Source organism: Staurois parvus, unplaced genomic scaffold (genome assembly GCF_062004578.1).
Source record: "Staurois parvus isolate SC_StPar_1 unplaced genomic scaffold, SC_StPar_1.0 ptg000441l, whole genome shotgun sequence".
NCBI classification, from domain to species: domain Eukaryota; kingdom Metazoa; phylum Chordata; class Amphibia; order Anura; family Ranidae; genus Staurois; species Staurois parvus.
In genome coordinates, this window is record NW_028318237.1 from 1,949,435 (window position 1) to 1,971,574 (window position 22,140).

The window sequence follows — 22,140 nt, forward strand, 5'->3', positions numbered from 1 at the left end:
GGTCATGCAATATTGTACCCTTAATGAATTTTTTAGCATTTTTTTTGAGACAGATAAAACTTTATTTTGGTGGTATTTATTCACCGCTGGGATTTTTATTTTATTTGCTATATAAATGAAAGTCCAAAAATTTTGAAGACTATTTTATAATTTTTTTTCACACAGAGATTTCTTTTGGTGGTATATAATTGCCACTAGGGTTTATTTTTTGCACTATAAACAAAAAAAGATAAAAAAAAAAAAAGTTTTTTGTTTCGATTATAAAATTTTGCAAACAGGTAATTTTTCTCCTTCACTGATGTGCGTTGATGAGGCTGCACTGATAGGCAGCGCTGATGGGCACTGATAGGCGGCACTGGTGGGCATTGATGAGGAGGCACTGATGATGCTGCACTGGTGGTCACTGATAGGTGGAGCTGATGGGTGGCACTACTGGCCACAGATCATCAGGGCACAGACGGTCAGGGCACAGATCATCAGGGCACAGATCATCAGTGCCGACATGCTCTGTGACAGCTACCGGTTATCGGTAGTACTTTCCTCACACTGTGACAGCACGAGGAAAGTGCAGCCGATAACCGGCAACTGTATGTACTCCGTGATCTGCTGTGTCATTTGGACACGGCTGATCACGTGGTAAAAGGCCTCTGTGATTGGCCTTTTACCTCATCAAGTGATCAGCTGTGTCCATAGGACACCGCGATCACGGAGATTGCCGGGGGCACGGCGGAGGGCGCATTCTGCGAGAACGTCATGACACCCTCCCAGAACTGGGTAAACGTGCTGTAGCCGTCATTCGGCTATAGCGGGGTTACCAATTGGTTAAAGGGACAATAAATGTAGAGTTGGGTTTTAAACTATTCTTGCCTGCCCTGTTGGCAATGTACACTGAGCTGCACAGAGTTTCGGCATTGAATGAGATGAACGAACTCCTCCGCATCTGTTGGAGTGAGATCACCTCAGGCCCAGCCAGTAAAAATGGTGGAAGATTGGAACCCAGGACGACGACTGGCCAAAGATGTCATAAAGGAGTTTGAGAATGACACAGTACTGGAGTGGAGGGGAGTATAGTTTTGCTTTAAGGACCAAATAAAAACGGCTCCATCCCTCTTCAAGTGCTTCAGTTTTGGGGAGGGGAAAAAAAATCCCCTTTTCTGACCCTACAAATAATAATCTAGACCTATTTGTTTTTCTCCTCTTGGTATTTCTGTCCAGTAGTAGTAGGCTCCTTTCACACTTGTGTAACTTGTGATCCAGCTTGTGAGACCCCAAATCACAGGACATGTGACATTCAATGTATTCCTATGAGAGCTGCTCCTATTGACACTTCTGAAGTCACTGCAACTTCAGCGACTAGGAGCACCGGCAGGGGACCCGAGAAGAGGAGGATCAGGGCTGCTCTGTGCAAAACCACTGCACACAGCAGGTAAGTATAATTTGGTTGCGTTTGTTTTTTTTAAAATTATTTTATTTTTTCTAAGTTAAGCTTTTATACTGCCCCGAACTACATCACTGACCTAATATCCAAGTACCACCCAACACGCACACTCCGCTCCTCACAAGACCTCCTTCTCTCTAGTTCCCTGGTCTCCTCCTCCCATGCCCGCCTCCAGGACTTCTCCAGGGTGGCACCCATCCTCTGGAACTCCCTGCCCCAACCCATCAGATTATCACCTACTCTCCTATCCTTTAGGCGCACCCTGAAAACCCATCTCTTCAGGGAAGCCTACCCCACCCCCTGCTAACTTGCCGACCTCCTCCACTCTTCCTACCACTCCATCCCCCACAGCTATCTCCTCCTGTGCCACCATCCCCTCCCTCCTAGATTGTAAGCTCCAAGGAGCAGGGCCCTCGATCCCCTCATGTTTTGCATTGTATTGTTATTGTTCTGTCACATGTTCTGTCCCCCTTTGTAATGTACAGCGCTGAGCGAACCATTGGCGCTTTATAAATACTGTATAATAATAGAATCACTTTACGTCCTTTAAGTTGCGAGGTGGGGCTGGACTTTATTTTAGTAGCACAGATACTTTATTGAGATCTGGAGAATTTAGAGGCCAAGTCAACGCCTCAAACTCATGTTCCTCAAACCATTCTTGAACCATTTTTGCAGTGTGGCAGGGCACATTATCCTGTAGAAAGAGGCCACTGCCATCAGGGAATACAGTTTCTGTGAAGGGGGGTACTTGGTCAGCTATGATTAGATAGGTGATATGTGTCAAGGAACATCCACATGAATGGCAGGAGCCAAGGCTTCCCAACAGAACATTGCCTATAGTATCACACTGCCTCTGTCCAGGCTTGTCCTCTTCCCATACCGCATCCTGATGCCGTCTCCTCCCCAGGTAAGTGACGCACCCGGCCATCCACATGATGGAAAAGAAAACGTGATTCATCAGAGCAGGCCACCTTCCATTGTTCCCTGGTCCAGTTCTGATGCTCATGTGCCCGGTGTACAGATTTTGCCTGACAGCAGCAGGAGCCAATGGCTTCCACTGCTGCCAGCCAAGCCTGTGAGAACCAGGAGAGGACACCGATCAGCATGGGCACCCTGACCGGTCTGCGGCTATGCAGCCCCATACACAACAAACTGCAATGGACATTTTTCTGCTTTCAGCTTTAGGGACAATGTACCTACTCCACCAACTTTCACATGCCATTGTAATGGGATACTCCATGATATTCTCCTAAACTGTCAGTGATCATAATGTTATGGCTGATGGGTGCAAACTGGACTTGAAAACATGCAATATATGTAGTACTGTAACCATTTAAATGTTAAAACAAAGTCTCCAAGCAACTGCTGATGAAAACTGTGCTTCAATATTGTAGTGGCCAAAGTACTCCATGTGTTTGTTGCGTTCTCCCAGTCCAATCCAATGTATATATGATGTTTCTCATCTTTAAGCCCTGATGAAGGGGATGACTTCTGCCCCCCTCCGAAACGTGTTGACACGATTTGATTTTACATGGAAATGAATTTGTATCCGGAATATTTTGTGGCATTCCGCTCAGTCTCAGAGACTCAGGATTTTATTGATGTCTGTGTCCCTAATGGGAAGATTTCCCTTCTCGGTTTATCATGTTAACCACTCTCACTGGCACCGAAAGCCTTCCCAGCTGGCAGAACACAGTGATTGCTGCTAGTGGCTATAGCCGCTGGCAGTAATCACATATAGAAAAAAAAACACATTCTGGTTGTACCCAAGTTGATTGATGTGTACAATCAGCCTACCCATACATGGATCGAATCTCAGCCGGCCCCTGCTGTAAAGGCCGAATTTTGATCCATATACGGCTGGTCTTAGACAGTGTGTTACTGGTAGGATTACCAGGTGAAATAAAAGAAGTAAAAAGCCTAAAAGAAAACGAATGAGACTATCACATCTAATGATTGGTAGCTGCAATATATTAAATTTTTTGTTTTTGGGATTAATACTTTAAATGTGTTTTTTATTGATCCTCTCTCCTCTTGTTCTTCAGATCCAGACATCGTTACAGAAACCTCTGTTTCTACAGAAGTTGATCCAAGTTTGTTCGAGAAGAGGTTCCTGAAGAGAGTTCGGGATTTGGGGGAGGTAAAGTCTGAGAAATCCCAGAAGCCAGAGGCTGTATAAGGGCCTCTTTTTAGTGAAACGTACAATGACACGTGCTTGGCACTACAAAAGGCGCAAGGGCATTGCCATGGATTTTCAATGGTACCAGAACGTACCGGCACTACGGCAGTATCGAAAGTAACCGTCGCACAGGTTTTACTGTGTTGGGGCCCAGCGGTGCTGCAGCGCACCAAAAAAATGCTCTGCTGGGTTTTTTTTTGTAAAGAAAGAAAAAACCTCAGCGCCCAGGACTCCCTTGCCCCCCCACACACTATTCCCTGTGAGATGCTGCTGTACACGGGTGCAAAACCAAAAAACTTATTTCAACTTAAACCCGCGCAAAACCCACAAAGCAGTATAAATAAATAACCCAGCCCATAAATAATATTAATGTCAAAAATCAAAATACATTGTGACACATAAAAAATAATAAAGTGATTTAAATAAAATCTGAAAAAGTCTAGTGACAAATTCAAAAAACAGTCCCGTGAAAAAACTATTTTCATTGGATTCTTCTGTGCCAATAATACCTCCACCATCCACCAGATGGCCGTCCCGGCGTCTGACGTCATTTCCGCTGAGCGGTGCGTTCCAAGGGGCCATCTTTGCCTAGTGAATGAGGCTGCATCTGAGGTCTATTATCCTGCTGTATACCTGGCTGTGGGGTCTCTATACAGAAATTGGAAAATCGTTTTTATATGAAAGAACGATCGGTTTGCTTCAATAAAATACTGGTTAATATCTACTAACATGTGAGTGGTCTGGTTAAAATTCTTTTGAGATTGGAATTTATAACGGTATCACGCTATGGTCTTTTTTCTTCTTCCTGATTTTTGGTGGATTCGGTGAGAGGAGTAACCGGAGGAGGTTTCTATGTCTTAGAGGAGGCAATATTTGGAGGTTATAAAAAAGGGGGTCCAGGAGCCCTTAATATCCCTGAAAGGCGCTTTACTCACCAAATATCTGGTGAGTGCGGTTCATGTTGGTTTTGCACTGGTGGATAGTGGAGGTATTATTGGCACAGAAAAATCCAATGAAAATACAGTTTTGTCACGGGACTGTTTTTTGAATTTGTCACTAGACTTTTTTTCAGATTTTATTTAAATCACTTTATTATTTTTTGTGTCACAATGTATTTTGATTTTTGACATTTATTATTTTTTTTTTTTATAAATATTTATTGATTTTTCAGAACATATACAAAACATTTCATCATTTCTATTAAACTTGTTATCTCGCCCGAGATCCTCCCCCCCCCTGTCCTCTTAGCCCCTCCCTCCTCCCCCCCCATACTCCACCCACCTTTTCTCTTCTCATATTAAATCCATGTAATTCTGTTGTTCCTAAACCCGTTTCTGAATCTCTTCCTGGAAAATTATCTCATCATATATTTTTCCTTTTCTCTGTATTCTTCCCAGCCTTTCCATTTTTTATTATACAACTCCATCTTGTCCTCATGCATATAGAACAATTTTTCTGTCTCTGAGATCTGATTTACTCTACCCCTCCAATCCTCTTCAGTTGGCACCTCTCTTTTCTTCCAAAACCTGGGAATCAGACTTTTTGCTGCGGTCAGATAATACCATATCCCCGAACTGTCATATGCCTTCACTGAGAGCTCTGAGATATGGAGGAGACATAATTCTGGATCCAATCCTATTTTAATCCTAGTGATTTTCCCTATCAAATAAACTATCCTCCGCCAGAACACCTGTATCTCTGGACACTCCCACCACACATGATACCACGTGCCCACCTCTCCACAACCTCTCCAACACATCCGTGAAATTTCCATATTCATCTTGTTTTCCACGTTAGGGGTAATGTGCCATCTATTCAAACACTTATAATTTATTTCTACTTCCCGAATACTAATATTATCGTGAATTAGTGTAAGCATTTTCCTCTGTTCCTCCTCCTCTATCTTTCTTCTCATATCTCTTTCCCATTTCTCTATTTTTGACATTTATTAATATTATTTATGGGCTGGGTTATTTATACTGCTTTGTGGGTTTTTTGCTGGTTTAAGTTGAAATACGTTTTTTGGGGTTTTTTGTCTTCCTCTGGATCAACTGTGGGTGTAGGATTATAACTTTTTTTTTTTTTGGTTAATGATTGAACTGGATGGACTTTTGTCTTTTTTCAGCCAGACTAATTATGTAACGCACTGTGGCACCTACATTTGTGTAGCAGAGTGTGAACGGGCCCCCAACTAGCTCATTGATGACCTAATCACCTCATACATTGTATGGAGTAAACCCAGGCAGTGCAGTGTTAAATTGTGGGATGAAACAGAAACGTGTAAACAGAATTATCAGTGAATTTATTTATTGAAGAAGATTTTGAAACTCCTGGGACGTGCACAGTTGTCATGTGCACTTCCCAGTTCTGACCTTGGACCATTGAACTCCAGGCTGCAAGTTATTTTTCTATTTCCCATCAGGCTGAATCTTGCTTATGCACTTTGCCTTCATTCCGCTGTAGCATCCTCATTGCAGAGATTCTGTCAGTGCCCCGGGGGAGTGATTGCGTGCTGGGAGGGGAGGGGCTTTGAGTTATAATATCCACTCTTTGGGTTGGATGGCTCTTCAGTGCAGGAGAGATTTGTGCAAGGAGGCCACCTACTGGACGATCGCAGAAAAGGTTCTAGAAATCACAGAACAGTTTATTCTATGCCTATTGATGCAACATGGTTCATCACTGATTTATTTTTGTATATTTATACAAGTCTTTTATTGTTTTCATGGTGTTTAAATGAAAGGAGAGGTTTATAAATATGAGTTGCAGGTATGAATATTTTATACATAGTTACCTTGGTCCAGTTTGGCCCAGTGTAGGCATGCATATTCCATACCTGGCCGATGCCCCTGGAAGCTGGAAATCACTGAAGGAATCATCGCAGGGACTGATGTGAATGTACAATATATATGTAAAGCGCTGCGTAAATTGTCAGTTCTATATAAGCAGCTGTACTAATAGGAAACGTCGCTGGAGTAGCGATGAATATTAACCACTGGGTCCTGTGCTGAGCTTCCAGTCTGATGCTTTGTGAACACAGGAGGTTGGCTTCTCAGTATGGATACCTTCCAGAGAACATTTAGCATTATCTAAATTAATGCCTTCCCAGGAGCTGCGTCCAGGCCCTTTAAGAGCTTCTAAATGCCGGGAGGCGGAGGCAGGCAATTTCGGTCATGTGACCGCTGTGATTGGCTGACACAGCGGTCACATGATTGGAAAGTTCCCAATCGCAGGTAGGCGTTGGGAGCTTTCCGGTTCCTTCTGGTAACTGTGCTGGGGGCGCGTATTTGGGATGCATATATGCGGTTTCTCGGCATTAAAGCATTCAATAATTGGATGAGGTGGAGTTCAAGATATCACTGTCCCAGCTCCACCTTGTCCAATCAGAACGCTTTCCTTTCATTTGAAAATGCAAAGTATTCTCTGAATGGTGCCGACGCTGAGCGGCTGATCTCCTGTGTTCAGAATGCAGCATGGCAGCGGCTCAGCACGGGACCCAGAAGGTAGAGGAGATCACTGCAGCAGCGGAGTCTACTACAGCAATTCCCAGCTTCCAAGGAGATTGGCCAGGTATGGTATGTGCATATGTACACTGGCCAAGCTGGACCAATATAACTAATTATAATTTATTATAAATAAATAAATTAAATAAAAATAAATATATATATATAGTGAAGGAAATAAGTATTTGCTCCCCTGCTGATTTTATTTTGAATGTTTGCCCACTCACAAAGAAATGATCGGTCTAAAAATCGAATGCTCGGTGTATTGTAACACTGAGAAGACAGAATAGCAACAAATTCAAAAGAAATGTCTAACAAATGATGACTGATCTGCATGTTCATGAGGGAAATAAGTATTTGATCTCCTATCATTCAACAGGATTTCTGGCTACCAGGTGTCTTTCATACAGGTAACAAGCTGAGATTAGAAGCAGTCTCTTAAAAGGAGTGCTGCTAATCTCATTTTGTTACCTGTATAAAGGACAGGCTGTTTCACATATACGAAGACCTGCAAACTGCAACCCAGCAATATATGTTACAGCATCTGAGCAGTGAAGCCGTATTAATTGCTGTATGCCGTTGGCTGTTTTCTGCGTCTCTTGTTTTCCTGGACATGTGTTTCTGGGAGTCTCATCTCATGTCTGTTGTCTGCAGGGTCACTTTGGTAAAGTGGAGCTGTGCAGGTATGACCCAGAAGGTGACAACACCGGGGAGTTGGTGGCGGTCAAGTCGCTGAAGCCTGGAACAGGAGGGACTCACATAGCTGACCTGAATAAAGAAATCCAAATTCTGCGCAATCTCTACCATGAAAATATTGTGAAGTACAAGGGGATCTGTGCTGAGGATGGTAAGCTCTCCTGTAGCTTTGGGAGGGCAGATGAGAAGGGGGGGGGGGGGGGGCTTCGCTCTCCCTTTTGGCTTTTGTATGTGGCACTTCAATGGTAAAACGTCTGTGCCGTACGGTCTCCTCTCACTGCTGGACTTCCCAGTTTGTTCATTCTGCCCCAGTCGTGGCAAACTCAAATGAAATACTGTAGCTCTGACTTTTGTGTCCATGAATTGGTAGACTGAACTGAGGCAGCCAGCATTTCAAAAAGAGGCCAGCAATGGAAGTTCATATATCTCTCATGATGAGTTTCTTTTAATCCCTCGCCTACCGGGCACTTATACCCCCTTCCTGCCCAGGCCAATTTTCAGCTTTCAGCGCTGTCACACTTTGAATGACAATAGCGTGGTCATGAAACACTGTACCCATATGACATTTGTATCATTTTTTTCACACAAATAGAGCTTTCTTTTGGTGGTATTTAATCACTACTGGTGGTGTTTATTTTTTTTTTTTTTTGTGCTATAAACAAAAAGAGTAAAAAATTTGGAGAAAAGAAAAAGTCTGGTGACACTCCAGATCCCACCCCACCATCTTCTCCTCTTGGGTTAGCAGCGGGCCGGCTGTCACTTCCAGATCCTTACAGCGCCCCCCTGATGACATGACCTGAAACAACACGTGCAATATGCTGTAGATTGCACTGAGTCTGCTGGTAAAAAAATAATGTTCTTTAGCCAGGAACATACCTTCCATATTAATAATAGTGCTACCAAATTTGTGTGCGCTGTAATTTGTCTCCAGTATTACTCTTGTTTCTTCTTGCTGGAGGCTGCCATCTTGCTGAAGCCCAGAGCCCCCGAGCAGCAGTAAATCTTTAGGCTGTCAGTAGACTGGCCTCTATAAATTTGGCACAGTGCCGAAAAACAGAGAGCAACTGAGCATGTGCAGAGCAGGGTGAGACGGTGTATTACTGGATTTTACACAGTACAGGCATAATGTTTTACATAGCTATACCTATACCTATACATAGCTATGCTATATGCAAAAGGGGCCGGCCTGAAGCAAACTAGCAGGACCTCTTCACGCCGAGAGTTTGCAAATATGCGTGCCAAAATGTAAACAAACCCGTGCCGACAGTGGGCTCCCAGCACCTAACGGAAAACCGATCACTACTTGGAATCGGGAGCTTTCCGGTCATGTGACCACTGTGATAGCCAGTCATGGCAGTCACATGATCCTAAAGAAACCCCTTAAAGGGCCGGGAGGTGCTGGTATTAAGGGGTTAATTTTTGTGAGTAACATCGCACTTGAAAGCATTTGTGAAAAAATGATCTGGTTTTGTCCCTAGATGGGGAATGAAGCAATTTTTTGTAAGGAAGAAAAGTTGAATAGTAAAGGTCCTGTTTAACCACTTCCCGTCCGGCCCATGTATATAAACAGCCAGACAGAAGCAGTGCAGGGGTGGGTGGCCATTTATAAACGTCCTCCCTGCTTGCATGCGCTCCCTGGAAGCGTGCAGCACCGCGATCCAGTGCCCACTGTGTTCGGAGGACACAGCGGGACACCGATCGTTGTACGGGACCTCTGTGTGAGGTCCCGATCATGTGCTTACTACTTTACATGTGATCACTGATTGGCCAATCAGTGATCACATGAATAGTAAGCAAGATGTCACTTCTGACATCATTGCTTACTACGTGTGAGCTGTGATTGGTCACAGCTTGTCACATGGTACAAGGCTGTTGTGAATAACCTTGTACCATGTGACCTGGGTGATCATTCACAGATTTCACACGTAGTAAGCAATGATGTCAGAAGTGAGAGCAGAATTGCAGCCAGAGAGGAGAAATGATTGCTTTAACAGCCTTTATGGGTGTAAAAGCAATCGGTGTAAAAAAAAAAAAAAAATTCACCCCCCCACAAGCAGTTAGCGTCACTATGGTGACACTGTACTGCTAGGGTGACAGTATGTGTAAAAACAAATATATATATAAAAAAAAAATGTAAAAAACATTTAAAATTATAATTTTTGGTATTAGTTTAGAACACCAAAAATTATAATTTTTTTAAAATATTTTTCACATTTTTTTTTTTTTTTTACACATACTGTCACCCTAGCAGTACAGTGTCACCATAGTGACACTGTACTGCTTGTGGGGGGGGGGGGGTGAAGATTTTTTTTTTTTTTTTACTAAAAAGATAACGGAATACATTTTGGCCAAGATTTATGAAGGAAGATTATTTGCAAAATTTTATAAGAAATTCTAAATTTTTGGACTTTTTCATTTATATAGCAAAAAAAAAATCCCAGTAGTGAATAAATACCACCAAAATAAAGCTTTTTGTCTCAAAAAAAAAACGCTAAAAATTTCATATGGGTACAATGTTGCATGACCGCGCAATTGTCATTCAAAGTGTGATAGCGCTGAAAGCTGAAAATTGGCCTGGACAGGAAGGGGGTGAAAGTGTCCGGACTGGAAGTGGTTAATCGGCCATATAACAGGACATGTAAAGTTCGAGCTGCACACCTCAGCCATCTTTTCCTCTCACAATATGCTTTACCAGCAGGCAAGGAAATGAAAGAACAAGCGTAGTCATTCAAACATCTTTCATTGTCTGATGTGACACTACCAGCTGACGCGTTTCGTCCAGACAGGTGAAGGATGTATCTAAATGACCCTTGCTTGCTTTTTTTTTTTCAAGATTAAAAAAAAAAAACAGCAGTTTGCATCTTGAACATCACATGACTTGAGGGGAGGAGACAGATCACAGAAAGTAGAGCACCCGAGGCCAGTGGCTGCATGGAGTCCGCCTGGAGCGGTGTCATTAGTGAATATTTGTAGCCATATAAAAGGAATTTGTACCATTTGCAGTCCAGCTCTCCGTTTGTTGCTCTGCTTGTTCATGTGTTGGGATTGTTCTGTTCGCAGGAGGCAGCGGCATTAAACTAATTATGGAGTATCTGCCATCGGGGAGTCTCAAGGAATATTTACCGAGGAATGTGAACAAGATCAATCTCAAGCAGCAGTTGCAGTACGCCATTCAGATTGCACAGGTACATTCACCTACTTCACAGTAGTTTGCTCTTTATTTCATTGTTTTATGGCCAGCGGAATGTGATGATTCGCATGCTCCTGTATTGGCTACAGAGGCTCATATACCAAACCCAAGGCAGGCCATAGATTATACGGTTTTCTTTCCTGCATCTGCAGGTAAGAAAATCGCTCAATTCCCCTATCAACAGTGTTGATGGGGGAATCCCTTCTGTGGAGCCATTGTGGTTTCCCGGTAGGGGGTTGTGTAGTGCCATCCCTGTCAAAAGAACACAATGATTGTTCTTAGCTTCATCCATCCATCCATCAATGGATCAGCTTTGGTACAATCATCCTGCCCATACATGGATCGAATTTTGACCAGTCCCTGCCAGGGGCGGACTGACAACTCATGGGGCCCCCGGACAATAGGGGATCATGGGGCCCCTGTGTCCTCGCCCACACGCAAACCACACCCAAAAAAGCCTATGAAAGGTACCAGGGACATCTCATGGGGCCCCCTACTGACTCCGGGTCCTTGGGCAGTGCCTGAGTTCCCCAATGGTCAGTCCGTCCCGGTCCCTGCTGAACTGACTGAGATTCGATCCATCTATAGCTGGCTTGAAAAGCTTGGACTCTCTTGTGCTATAGTTACAGATTTCTGATCATAATGGGCTTTGAAAGACTTGTGGGGCAAAGAAACAGGTTGCAAAGCTTTCCCCTCAAAACATTGGAGGACATTCACTTGCAGCTCTGCTCACTCCGCAGTAAACACATTACATTAGTATTGCAAAATACAGGCAGTCCCGGGGATACAAACAACATGGCTTCTGTAGGTTTGTTCTCAGTGTTACTAAACCCACAGCAGTAACATCAGTCTGTATATGCAGGAAAGCATGCTGGTTATACTCACTGTGGGACCTAAGGGGTTAATCCTCTGCATTGTGTGAAAAGGCTATTTGATCCTGACTTCTATGATCCTCCCCTTTTTCCAGTTCCTCTTATCTCCTGATAGGACATATCGAGTGGAGACACTCTGCACTTGCTCATTTTGGTGTGTATTGCTAGAGGTTTTTTTTTTTTTCTTCTGAGCCAATCAGCACTGTTCAGACAGAGATCAGGGGTTCTGCATCCTCCTAAAGCAGAAAGAAAACCCCTCCTACAAGCTTTAACCAGTGCGCTGCAAAACACTGTATCCGGTCTCCCTGGACCCTGCATTCACTATATCCGGTCTCCCCGGACCCTGCATTCACTATATCCGGTCTCCCTGGACCCTGCATTCACTATATCCGCTCTCCCCGGACCCTGCATTCACTATATCCGGTCTCCCCGGACCCTGCATTCACTATATCCGGTCTCCCTGGACCCTGCATTCACTATATCCGCTCTCCCCGGACCCTGCATTCACTATATCCGCTCTCCCCGGACCCTGCATTCACTATATCCGCTCTCCCCGGACCCTGCATTCACTATATCCGGTCTCCCCGGACCCTGCATTCACTATAGCCGCTCTCCCCGGACCCTGCATTCACTATATCCGCTCTCCCCGGACCCTGCATTCACTATATCCGCTCTCCCCGGACCCTGCATTCACTATATCCGCTCTCCCCGGACCCTGCATTCACTATATCTGGTCTCCCACAGTACACACAACATGGAAATGCAATCATTTTAGTAAATATAAACTGATAAATACCTTTTCTCATCAGCAGTATATAGCAGTCTTGTGATTTCTATCAGTGTCCAGCTGAGCACAGGTTAAAGCTTGTAGGAGGAGTTTTCAGTCTCCCTTGTTTGTCCAATGAGGCTGCAGGACCCCTGACTCTCTGGCTGGACAGCGCTGATTGGCCCTGTGCTGATCACATGCAAAAATCTTTAGCAATACACACCAAACTGAGCATCTGCAGCTTGCCCCCAAGGCTCTGTTCTATCAGTAGATGGATTGGGCATAGCATAAGAAGGGGAGGATCAGGGAAGACAGAATCAAACTGCTTTTTAACACAAATGCCCCCTTCAGCACCTGAAAGCAGGTATTTTCTTCACTCCTGACACCTACACAAAGTGGTGGCAAAGCAAAAAGAAGGTATATGCTGCTGATGGAATCACCAACGCATTGCTCTACCTTCCATGGACACGGGTTCACTAAGATCTATCTCGCTGAGATACAGGTCTGATACTACAGAACTTGTCAGCACTATTAAACTATTGTAAAGTTTTGTTGAAAGCAATCACAAATAAGTGCGACTAGTGAGGGCTCTCAGAGGGGAGCACAGAAGAGCCTTTTCTGGATAGCAAAGAACCTTAAAGCGGAGCTCCACCCAAAAGGGGAAGTTCGCTTTAAGTGTTTGTCCCCCGCACCCTGTTAAGGATTGGCACCTTTAGGGAGCAGGGAGGGAGGGAGCCGAATTTGACAGGTACCTGCTCCCACTTCCGCTAGGATCACCTAGGCGATCAGAAGTAGAAGTTGTCCTCCCCGTAGTCTTCTGGAACACGTGACAGGTCCCAGAAGACTACGGGGCCATTCACAAAACGCAGCCACAAGCTGTCACAGCCGGGTGCCCATACTGAAGATGCCGGCACCAGGAAGAGAAGACGTCTGGTGAAACCAGCCGTGGTGAGGACACCGCTGGACCGAGGGACAGGTAAGTGTCTGTATTTTAAGATTCAGCAGCTACAGTTTTTGTAGCTGCTTTTTTTTTATTTCAGGTGGAACTCCGCTATAATGGGTGGCATAGTGTCTTAGTAGTTGGTACTTCTGCTTTGCAGTCCTGGGGTCATAGGTTCAAATCCTGACCAGGACACTGATTTGCAAGTTCTCCTTGTGCATGCATGGGGTTTTTAAGTAATCTGCCGACAGGATACAATGATTGCTGCTGGTGACCAGATAAGACTCCCCACCAACAAAACACAATAGCGCTGTGGGAGGGATTCCCCCAATGCTGACTGTGCTTTGGGGGGAATCGAGCAGTTTTGAAAGTTTGAATAATGTGTATGACATGCCAGAGACTTGCTGATAGGATATTTAGCTTCTGTCTAAATTGGCCCTTGTATGTATGTGAGGTAGGGACCTTCGCTTGTAAGCTCCTTGAGGGCAGGGACTGATTATTATTATACAGGATTTATGTAGCGCCAACAGTTTGCTCAGCGCTTTACAATATAATGGGAGACAATACAGCAACAATACAGTTCAATACAAGAGGGATAGGAGGGCCCTGATCCTGGGAGCTTACAATCTAAGGGGGAGGGGCTAGTGGTACAAAAGGTAATAACTGTGGGGGATGGACTGGTAGGAGGAATTATTATTATTATTATACAGGATTTATAGCGCCCACAGTCTGCTCAGCAACAATACAGTTCAATACAAGAGGGACAGGAGGGCCCTGATCCTGGGAGCTTACAATCTGATGTAAATGTCCAATATGTTAAGCACTGTCTGCGCCATATAAATAGCTGCAAAAAATAAAAATGCACTTAAGCTTCTGGCATTTTAGAATGTAGTCATTGGGCACCAGAGGAAGGGATTTACTAAAACTGGAGCACTCAGAATCTGGTGCAGCTGTGCACGGCGGCCAATCAGCTTCTAACTTCAACTTGCTCAATGACCCCCGGTTCACATCTGTGCGGGTGGTGCCACTGCGGATCGGCATGAAAATCCGTGCAGCCGCACCGCCCGCACAGAGAAATGCGGACCCGCGGGTGGGGGCCATTAGTTCTAATGGCACACCGCCTGCAGTGGAAAACGCAACTGTACTGGGAACCTCGGCTGCGTTTTCCAAAGTAGTGCAGGGACTTCTTCCCCGTGTGTCACGGGCACAAGAGTCTATTCAAATTAATGGGCTCTCGTGCCCGTGCAAAACGTGGCCCGCATAGATGTGAACCGGGGGTTAAGCTTTGACAATAAAACCTGGAAGCCGATTGGTTTCTTAGCAGAGCTACGCCAATTTCTGCACTCTCCAGTTTTAGTAAATAACCCCCAGACGGTCTTTCAGATGTGGTCACCCGTATGTCAGATGTGGTCACCCGTATGCCTGTTGTGGCGTTTTGCCACGTGTTGGATAATTGAATTGGTTCCAAATAGACAGGAATGGCTGCAGGTGTGATTAGTGACGCCTTGTTATGATGAATCAGGTGGGACCATAAATGATGCAGGTGATCCACCGCTAGAAATGATCGCTTCCTATGACATTCTCCCAGTGAAGCTGGACCATGTGCAATGTCTCATTGTGTGTCTTCCCAAATCTTTACACCTCACCCCTTCCTTCTGTCGCTCAGGGGATGGATTACCTGGGATCACGTCAGTACGTCCATCGGGATCTCGCTGCCAGAAATGTTCTAGTAGAAAATGAGCATCGGGTGAAAATAGGCGACTTTGGTTTAACCAAAGCCATTGAGACGGACAAGGAGTATTACACGGTGAAAGACGACCTGGACAGTCCCGTGTTCTGGTAAGAGTCCCTTGGCATCCCTCTTATGTTCAAAGTAGAAGTATGACCTCCCATTAAACGTATGTGCTGCAGCAAGGAACTAGTTACTCCTCTGATTTTTAAATTTTTTTTTTCCTTAGCCCCCAATTACCTGTTATGCAGTGCTGTGGACTCCAGATACTCACCTGCGCAGTGGATCCGGCATTGTCCTGCTGCAATCTGCCTATGTGCAGCAGCCTGTGTCCCGCACCCCCATCCTGGGCCAGCTGCCTCTTCCGGGTTCATGCAGCTGGCCCCTGATGATGTCCACCAAATGCTGTGAGTCTCTACTTCTTCAGGTTCCTGGGATATGTGACATGTATTCCCAGAAGGCTGAAACAGCAGGGACAAATGGCAGTGGGTGGGGCTAGGACTAAAGTTAACCCCTTCACGCCTAATGGTAAAACGAATCTAAATGCCTAAGCAGAATTTTGCAACGTTGACATGTGTTAGTAAAACTGTACATATCATCACAACTACTTGTACATCCAGGTGAATTATACCGCATTTGTTTTTTTTCAGGACAAATTGGGCTTTCATTTGGTGGTAAATAGTAATGGATATCTCCTGATTTTTTTTTTTTTTATTATTCTTATTATCAAAGGAAAACTGGCCCAAAATAGTAAAAAAAAAAAAAATTTTTTTTTAAATTTAGCCTTGTGTTTGTTACTACCATAACCTACCACCAAAGAACAACCCAAAATAAATTTTCCAGCTCTTGACGATCGCAGAGATACTATATATGTATGTTATTTGTTGTTTGGACCCGAAGTACTGCCCAGAAACAATAAATCGAAGTTTTGTTTTTTTACCTAAAACACACCATTTTTTTTTTTTAAATCCCGACCTTTGACCTTGACCCTGACCCAAACACTTACCCTGGCACTGAACTAGATCAAACCTTGGTCTTGGCATTTTTTCTTTTATTTTTTTAATATTTTTTTTATTTTTGGGGGTTTTTTTTACAAACATTTTTTCCCCTCTATGCCGGGAGTTCAAGAGATACAATGTATCTCTCTCCTCCATTCTTAGAGAGAGAAAAAAAACAAGGGGGCGGGGCTGTACAGTGACTAATCACTGTTAGGCAATCAGAGGCCATCACAGCGATCATGTGACCCGGAATCGGGGGTCCCGCTCGTTAGAACGGGAACTGGTGCTCCCAGTGACACCTCGGTCTGTGCTGGGAGAGCGCCAGCACAAAGACAGGTACGCAAATATACGGCCCCACGTAAAAAAGCCCAATTCTGTGAGGCCGCATATTTGCGTTACATCGGCATCAAGGAGTTAAAAAAAAAACAAAACAAAAACTAAAAGAACCAAAAAAAGTGCGGACTGAAATTGTGAAGGGTAGCAGCTGTGCACAGAGCCTTAGTTTCTCTGAGAGGTGAAGGTCGGCTTGGTTGTAAACTCTTACCTATACCAGTGAAGTGACTGGCCTCATGTAGGAGGATTTGTATCATCTCTAGATCACCTAAGTTGTACTTGTTTATCTGTTGCCTTCTCCTTGCTACATCCATTCAAAGTGCATAATTTATACAGCGTTTCTGAGCTTTCAAAAAGCAGAAGGCAGGGAGCTGAAGTTACATTCTATAGAGCTCAGTGAGCGCTGATTGGAGGGAAGGGACACACACCCCTCCTTCACCCAAGAACAGAGCTGAGGCTGTCAATCACAGGCTGTGCTCTCCCTTCATACTTTTTCTCTTGGTGTCATGAAAACTGTTCAGAAGGGATTTGTGCTTATAGCAGAGGAACCAGGCAGCAGACAGAAATGACACTTATGGGGAGATTTACTAAAACTGGGGCACTCAGAAGCTGAATGGCTACCATGCACAGCTGCACCAGATTCTATCTCCAGCTCGTTCAATTAGTTTGGAGGGATATTTTCCCCCCAAAATTATAACCTAGGTGGCTACTGCATATGTCCTCTGCTGGCTCAGAGTGCGAGCTTAGCGATCACATGACTGCTGAGTTCGCACCACCACTGTGAGCAGAGAGCAGTGACTGTCAGTCACTGCTGTCTGATCTGCCCCCCGAACACACAACACCCACCCCCCTGCACTCACTGGAGCACTGGGCTGTTGAGGAGCAGGCTCTCAGCAGATCGCTGATTCACAAGCCTGTAGCATGTCCATCAGCACATGGGCATGCCTAGTCCTGACTGCTGCAGGTAGCACTCTGAAACCCTTCCAATGTGAGGTGCAGTGCCTTGGAGGTGGCGCGCGTGAGACACAATGAATATTTGACTCAGTCAGGAAAAATAAAGGGAGTTTTTTTGTTTTACTTTATAAAGCTTATGCATCACATGGTAACTGGATTGGGTACTGGTATAGACTGTCATGCAGCAGCCTTTGTTGTACTTTAAAAAGATAATTTGTCAACTGCTCTGCTGTAGCTGTGTTCAGACAGAGCGTGTTCAGTGTTTGATTTTACATATGATGGAGTGCAGGCAGCCAGTAAAGTACATCTTCCCCAGAGACATCGCAAACTTGGTCAGATAGTCTATTTCAGTGGAGAAAATTATACTGGGAGAAACGCGTAGACTGCCATTGCTGACCTGAAAATACTACCTGGCACTGACCTGTAAGAAGTGACTGTCCAGTAAGTCTCATTGCTGTCAGGGCATGCTGAGGCTTGTAGTTCCTTGTTGAGACAGCATTTGATTGCCTTTTTTTTTTGATCTGGAGTGCCTAGTACTTATTATTATTATATAGGATTTATATCGCGCCAACAGTTTGCTCAGCGCTTTACAATATAACAGGAGACAATACAGCAACAATACAGTTCAATACAAGAGGGATAGGAGGGCCCTGATCCTGGGAGCTTTCAATCGAAGAGGGAGGGGCTAGTGGTACAAAAGGTAGTAACTGTGGGGGATGGACTGGTAGGAGGAGTAGAAGATTCCGTTATTAGATGAAGGCAGGATAGGCTTCCCTGAAGAGAGAGGATTTCAGAGATCGCCTAAAAGTGAGCAGAGTAGGCGATAGTCTGATAGATTGGGGTAGAGAGTTCCAGAGGATGGTAGAGGCTCTGGAGACGAGTATGGGAGGAGGAGACAAGGGAGCAAGAGAGCAGGAGGTGATGGGAGAAGCAGAGAGGACGGTTTGGGTGATATTTGGAGACAAGATTGGTGATGTAATTGGGGGTGGAGTTATAAATGGTTTTATATGCTATTAATGTTTTGAATTTTATCTGTTGGGCAATGGGAAGCCAGTGGAGGGATTGGCAGAGAGGGGTGGAGGACACTGAGCGGAGGCCAGTGGAGGGATTGGCAGAGAGGGGTGGAGGACACTGAGCGGAGGCCAGTGGAGGGATTGGCAGAGAGGGGTGGAGGACACTGAGCGGAGGCCAGTGGAGGGATTGGCAGAGAGGGGTGGAGGACACTGAGTGGAAGCCAGTGGAGGGATTGACAGAGAGGGGTGGAGGACACTGAATGCAGGCCAGTAGAGGGATTGGCAGAGAGGGGTGGAGGCCAGTGGAGGGATTGGCAGAGAGGGGTGGAGGACACTGAATGGAGACCAGTGGAGGGATTGGCAGAGAGGGGTGGAGGACACTGAATGGAGGCCATTGGAGGGATTGGCAGAGAGGGGTGGAGGACACTGAATGGAGGCCAGTGGAGGGATTGGCAGAGAGGGGTGTAGGACACTGAATGGAGGCCAGTGGAGGGATTGGCAGAGAGGGGTGGAGGACACTGAATGGAGACCAGTGGAGGGATTGGCAGAGAGGGGTGGAGGACACTGAATGGAGGCCATTGGAGGGATTGGCAGAGAGGGGTGGAGGACACTGAATGGAGGCCAGTGGAGGGATTGGCAGAGAGGGGTGTAGGACACTGAATGGAGGCCAGTGGAGGGATTGGCAGAGAGGGGTGGCAGATACGGAGCTTATTATGCAGACACGTCATTGAGATATTATTTAACGATCACACCTCTGAGGACCCCAAAAACTGATTTTTGGAGGTTTTGGTTCACATCCTGCACACCTCTGCTCTGATGTACTTCATAGACCAATGTGTAGGAATCTTACAGATTTGGGGTGTTGGTGTGGCCCCAGTATATATTGGGCATCCGGTACAATTATTGTGTCTTGTGTTCCAGGTACGCTCCAGAGTGTTTGCTGCACTGTAAGTTCTACATCGCCTCAGACGTCTGGTCGTTTGGAGTGACGTTATACGAAGTCCTGACCTACTGCAATTCTGAGCACAGCCCAATGACGGTAACGTCAATCTATACTCTTCATGGTTTAACCATCTGACTAAACGAAGGCTAAAGTCATTACAAACGTTTGTAAATTGAGACTTGGGGGGTCTATGTATAAAATAGTCACTGTGCGAATGTCTTGAGCATTCACCCGGGAACCACAAACGTTGCTGAATTGGTTGTAATCTGATCATCTACTATGATTGTCAGCTCCATCTATGGGCCATAGTGTGCAGCATTTTCCTGGAAAAAAACAAAAACCTACATTATGGTCACTAAATGAAGCTGATCTTAAAAGCTAAAATATTTGTGGTGACTGTGAGAATGCTGAAGACATCTGGACAGTAAATGTTACAGTGCCCCTATGAGTTGGGAAAGTCTTGAGTGTTGCACAGAGCAGCCCCCGATCTTCCTCTTTTGGGGTCCCCCACCAGCACACCTGGCTCCTCCTCTCCGCTGAGTGCCCACCATAGGAAGCTCCTTCCTATGGTGGACACTTGTGCAGGCTCACCACCGAGCTGGGCAGTTTGGGTCTATTCAAAAACACAGCCAAGATCAGCCCCTCCCTCTGCTGACAGATTTTGCCTGACAGCAGCAGGAGCCAATGGCTTCCATTGCTGCCAGCCAAGCCTGTGAGAACCAGGAGAGGGGGGATGAGCTGCTGCAGATGGGCACAGTGCTGAGTATTTAGGGGGCTGCAGGTTAAAGTTTTTTGTTTTTTTAAAACCTTTAGCCTGGGTTCACACTTGTGCAGTATATCACATGTGATTCGCACAGGAACCACACCGCATTCCTCTGCAAATCACATGCGAATTGTGTGCGCGATTGGATCCATACATTTCATATGGCTTAGATCGCTCCGCACCAAAAAGGTGCAGGACCCTTTTTTTGGTCCGCATTAGAATTGGATCGCATGGGTATTCACACCTACGCGTTCCAATTCTGCACATCGCAGTGTGTTTTGCAGAGTTTGGGGGGGTGTTCACATACACACCCGCAGCGGTTTGATTGAACGTGGTGCGGAATTTGCACAGAAAACACTGCGAATTCCGCATCAGCGTGAACCCAAGCTGAATGCAGAGAAAAAAATAGTTTCACCAATTGAAAAGTGCTTCTATAACTTGCAGGAGCTGTTTAAAGCCTGATGGCACCTTGATGTCACCTTCCCAGGTGACTCTTAATACATTTTACCAAAGTAGCGAGCTTGTCCAAGATGCCCTGAAGTTTTAGTGAAGCAAAAAAATGGGATCTTTGTACTCATTTGTAAAATCCTATTCTCTGAGTTCATTGAAGAACACAGCCCGATCTTCATGATGGATGGGTTTGATGGCACCACCTGCAGGAGGATGCTAGTAGGTGCAGCCCAAGATATAAAGCCACACCCTAGGGAGAGGGGGCGCGCCAAGCTGGTGGCCAGGTCTGTGTTCTCTCAAATCACAAGTTTTTGTAACTATATTTCCGTTTCCCCCGTGTTAGATGTTCCTCAAAATGATCGGACCCACCCAAGGGCAGATGACTGTGACCCGACTTGTGCGTGTGTTGGAAGAAGGAAAGCGTCTGCCTAACCCTGCCAATTGCCCCAATGAGGTACAAAGCTCGGCTACACTTCTTGCTTTAAAATGTTTTTAAGTGAAATCCTTATTAAAAATTTTTATTGGGGGTGGCGGGGTTGTGTGGAGTTTTTTTTAATTTTTATTGGGGTATTCATGTTATGAAGAGTCAGAAAATTCAGCATTTTATGGTCACCAAAACATCTTACAATTGCGACACCTGTTGTGAAGTGGGTGGAATTTTCCCTTCCTAAGATGTCCCAGAGGCAGCATATGAGGGTAAATCTCTCGGCAGGACACAGACCACAAATTCTACTCCTTTCTATACAGTTTCTTGCTGCTGCTAGGTATAGAAGGGAAAGAAGTTATGTCCTGCTTCATAGCTATATGAGAGAAATGGGTAGTACTCCTGTTCAGTCATTCACAGGACGCTTTGAATTTTTATGAATTGAATACATGGCTTCCTTGGACTGGTTTAGGTGGAGAGGCAGGATGACATCACAATCTCCATCTCAGCCAATCCAAGAAAAGCCGTACATTCATTCATAAAAATACAAAGCCTCCTGTGAATGGCTGAACAGTGCTCAGCCTGACTCGACTTTGTTGCAGGGATGGGGATAGAAGTCCCCTGAACACAGCTCTTTATACTTTGTAGTAGATGCTACATATAGTTACGGTTCTAACAGTGGTCATACTTCTTAGTAATGGATAGTTAGTTTGAGTCCGCTTGACCCAAACAAACTGTTTAAGGTGAAATGAAACCCAGAGTTTGGCTTTAAAGCTGATGTTTAGTGCCCCTCCCCCCCCCCCCAAAAAAAAAAAAAAAAAAAAAAACCTCTTTAGTGACCGAACTTACCAGTAGGGATGCACTGAAATTTTGGCCACCAACCCATATCTGCAAAATGCCGATAGAGCTATTTGCGGCCGATAGGAAAAATGCAGCCGATACAGGGGACTGT

The 22,140-nt window shown here is 45.1% G+C and overlaps 1 protein-coding gene across 1 annotated transcript in view; it reads left to right on the plus strand.

Annotated features, from left to right (window-relative positions):
• Positions 1-22,140, plus strand: part of JAK1 (Janus kinase 1) — a 180,937-nt gene that overhangs the window by 153,922 nt on the left and 4,875 nt on the right. Inside the window, exons 19-24 of the mRNA XM_089687961.1 lie at positions 3,484-3,578; positions 7,772-7,964; positions 10,874-10,998; positions 15,248-15,420; positions 19,530-19,647; positions 21,108-21,218. Of these exons, the coding sequence (XP_089544087.1) occupies positions 3,484-3,578; positions 7,772-7,964; positions 10,874-10,998; positions 15,248-15,420; positions 19,530-19,647; positions 21,108-21,218 (815 nt within the window). The remainder of the gene's footprint in view (positions 1-3,483; positions 3,579-7,771; positions 7,965-10,873; positions 10,999-15,247; positions 15,421-19,529; positions 19,648-21,107; positions 21,219-22,140) is intronic.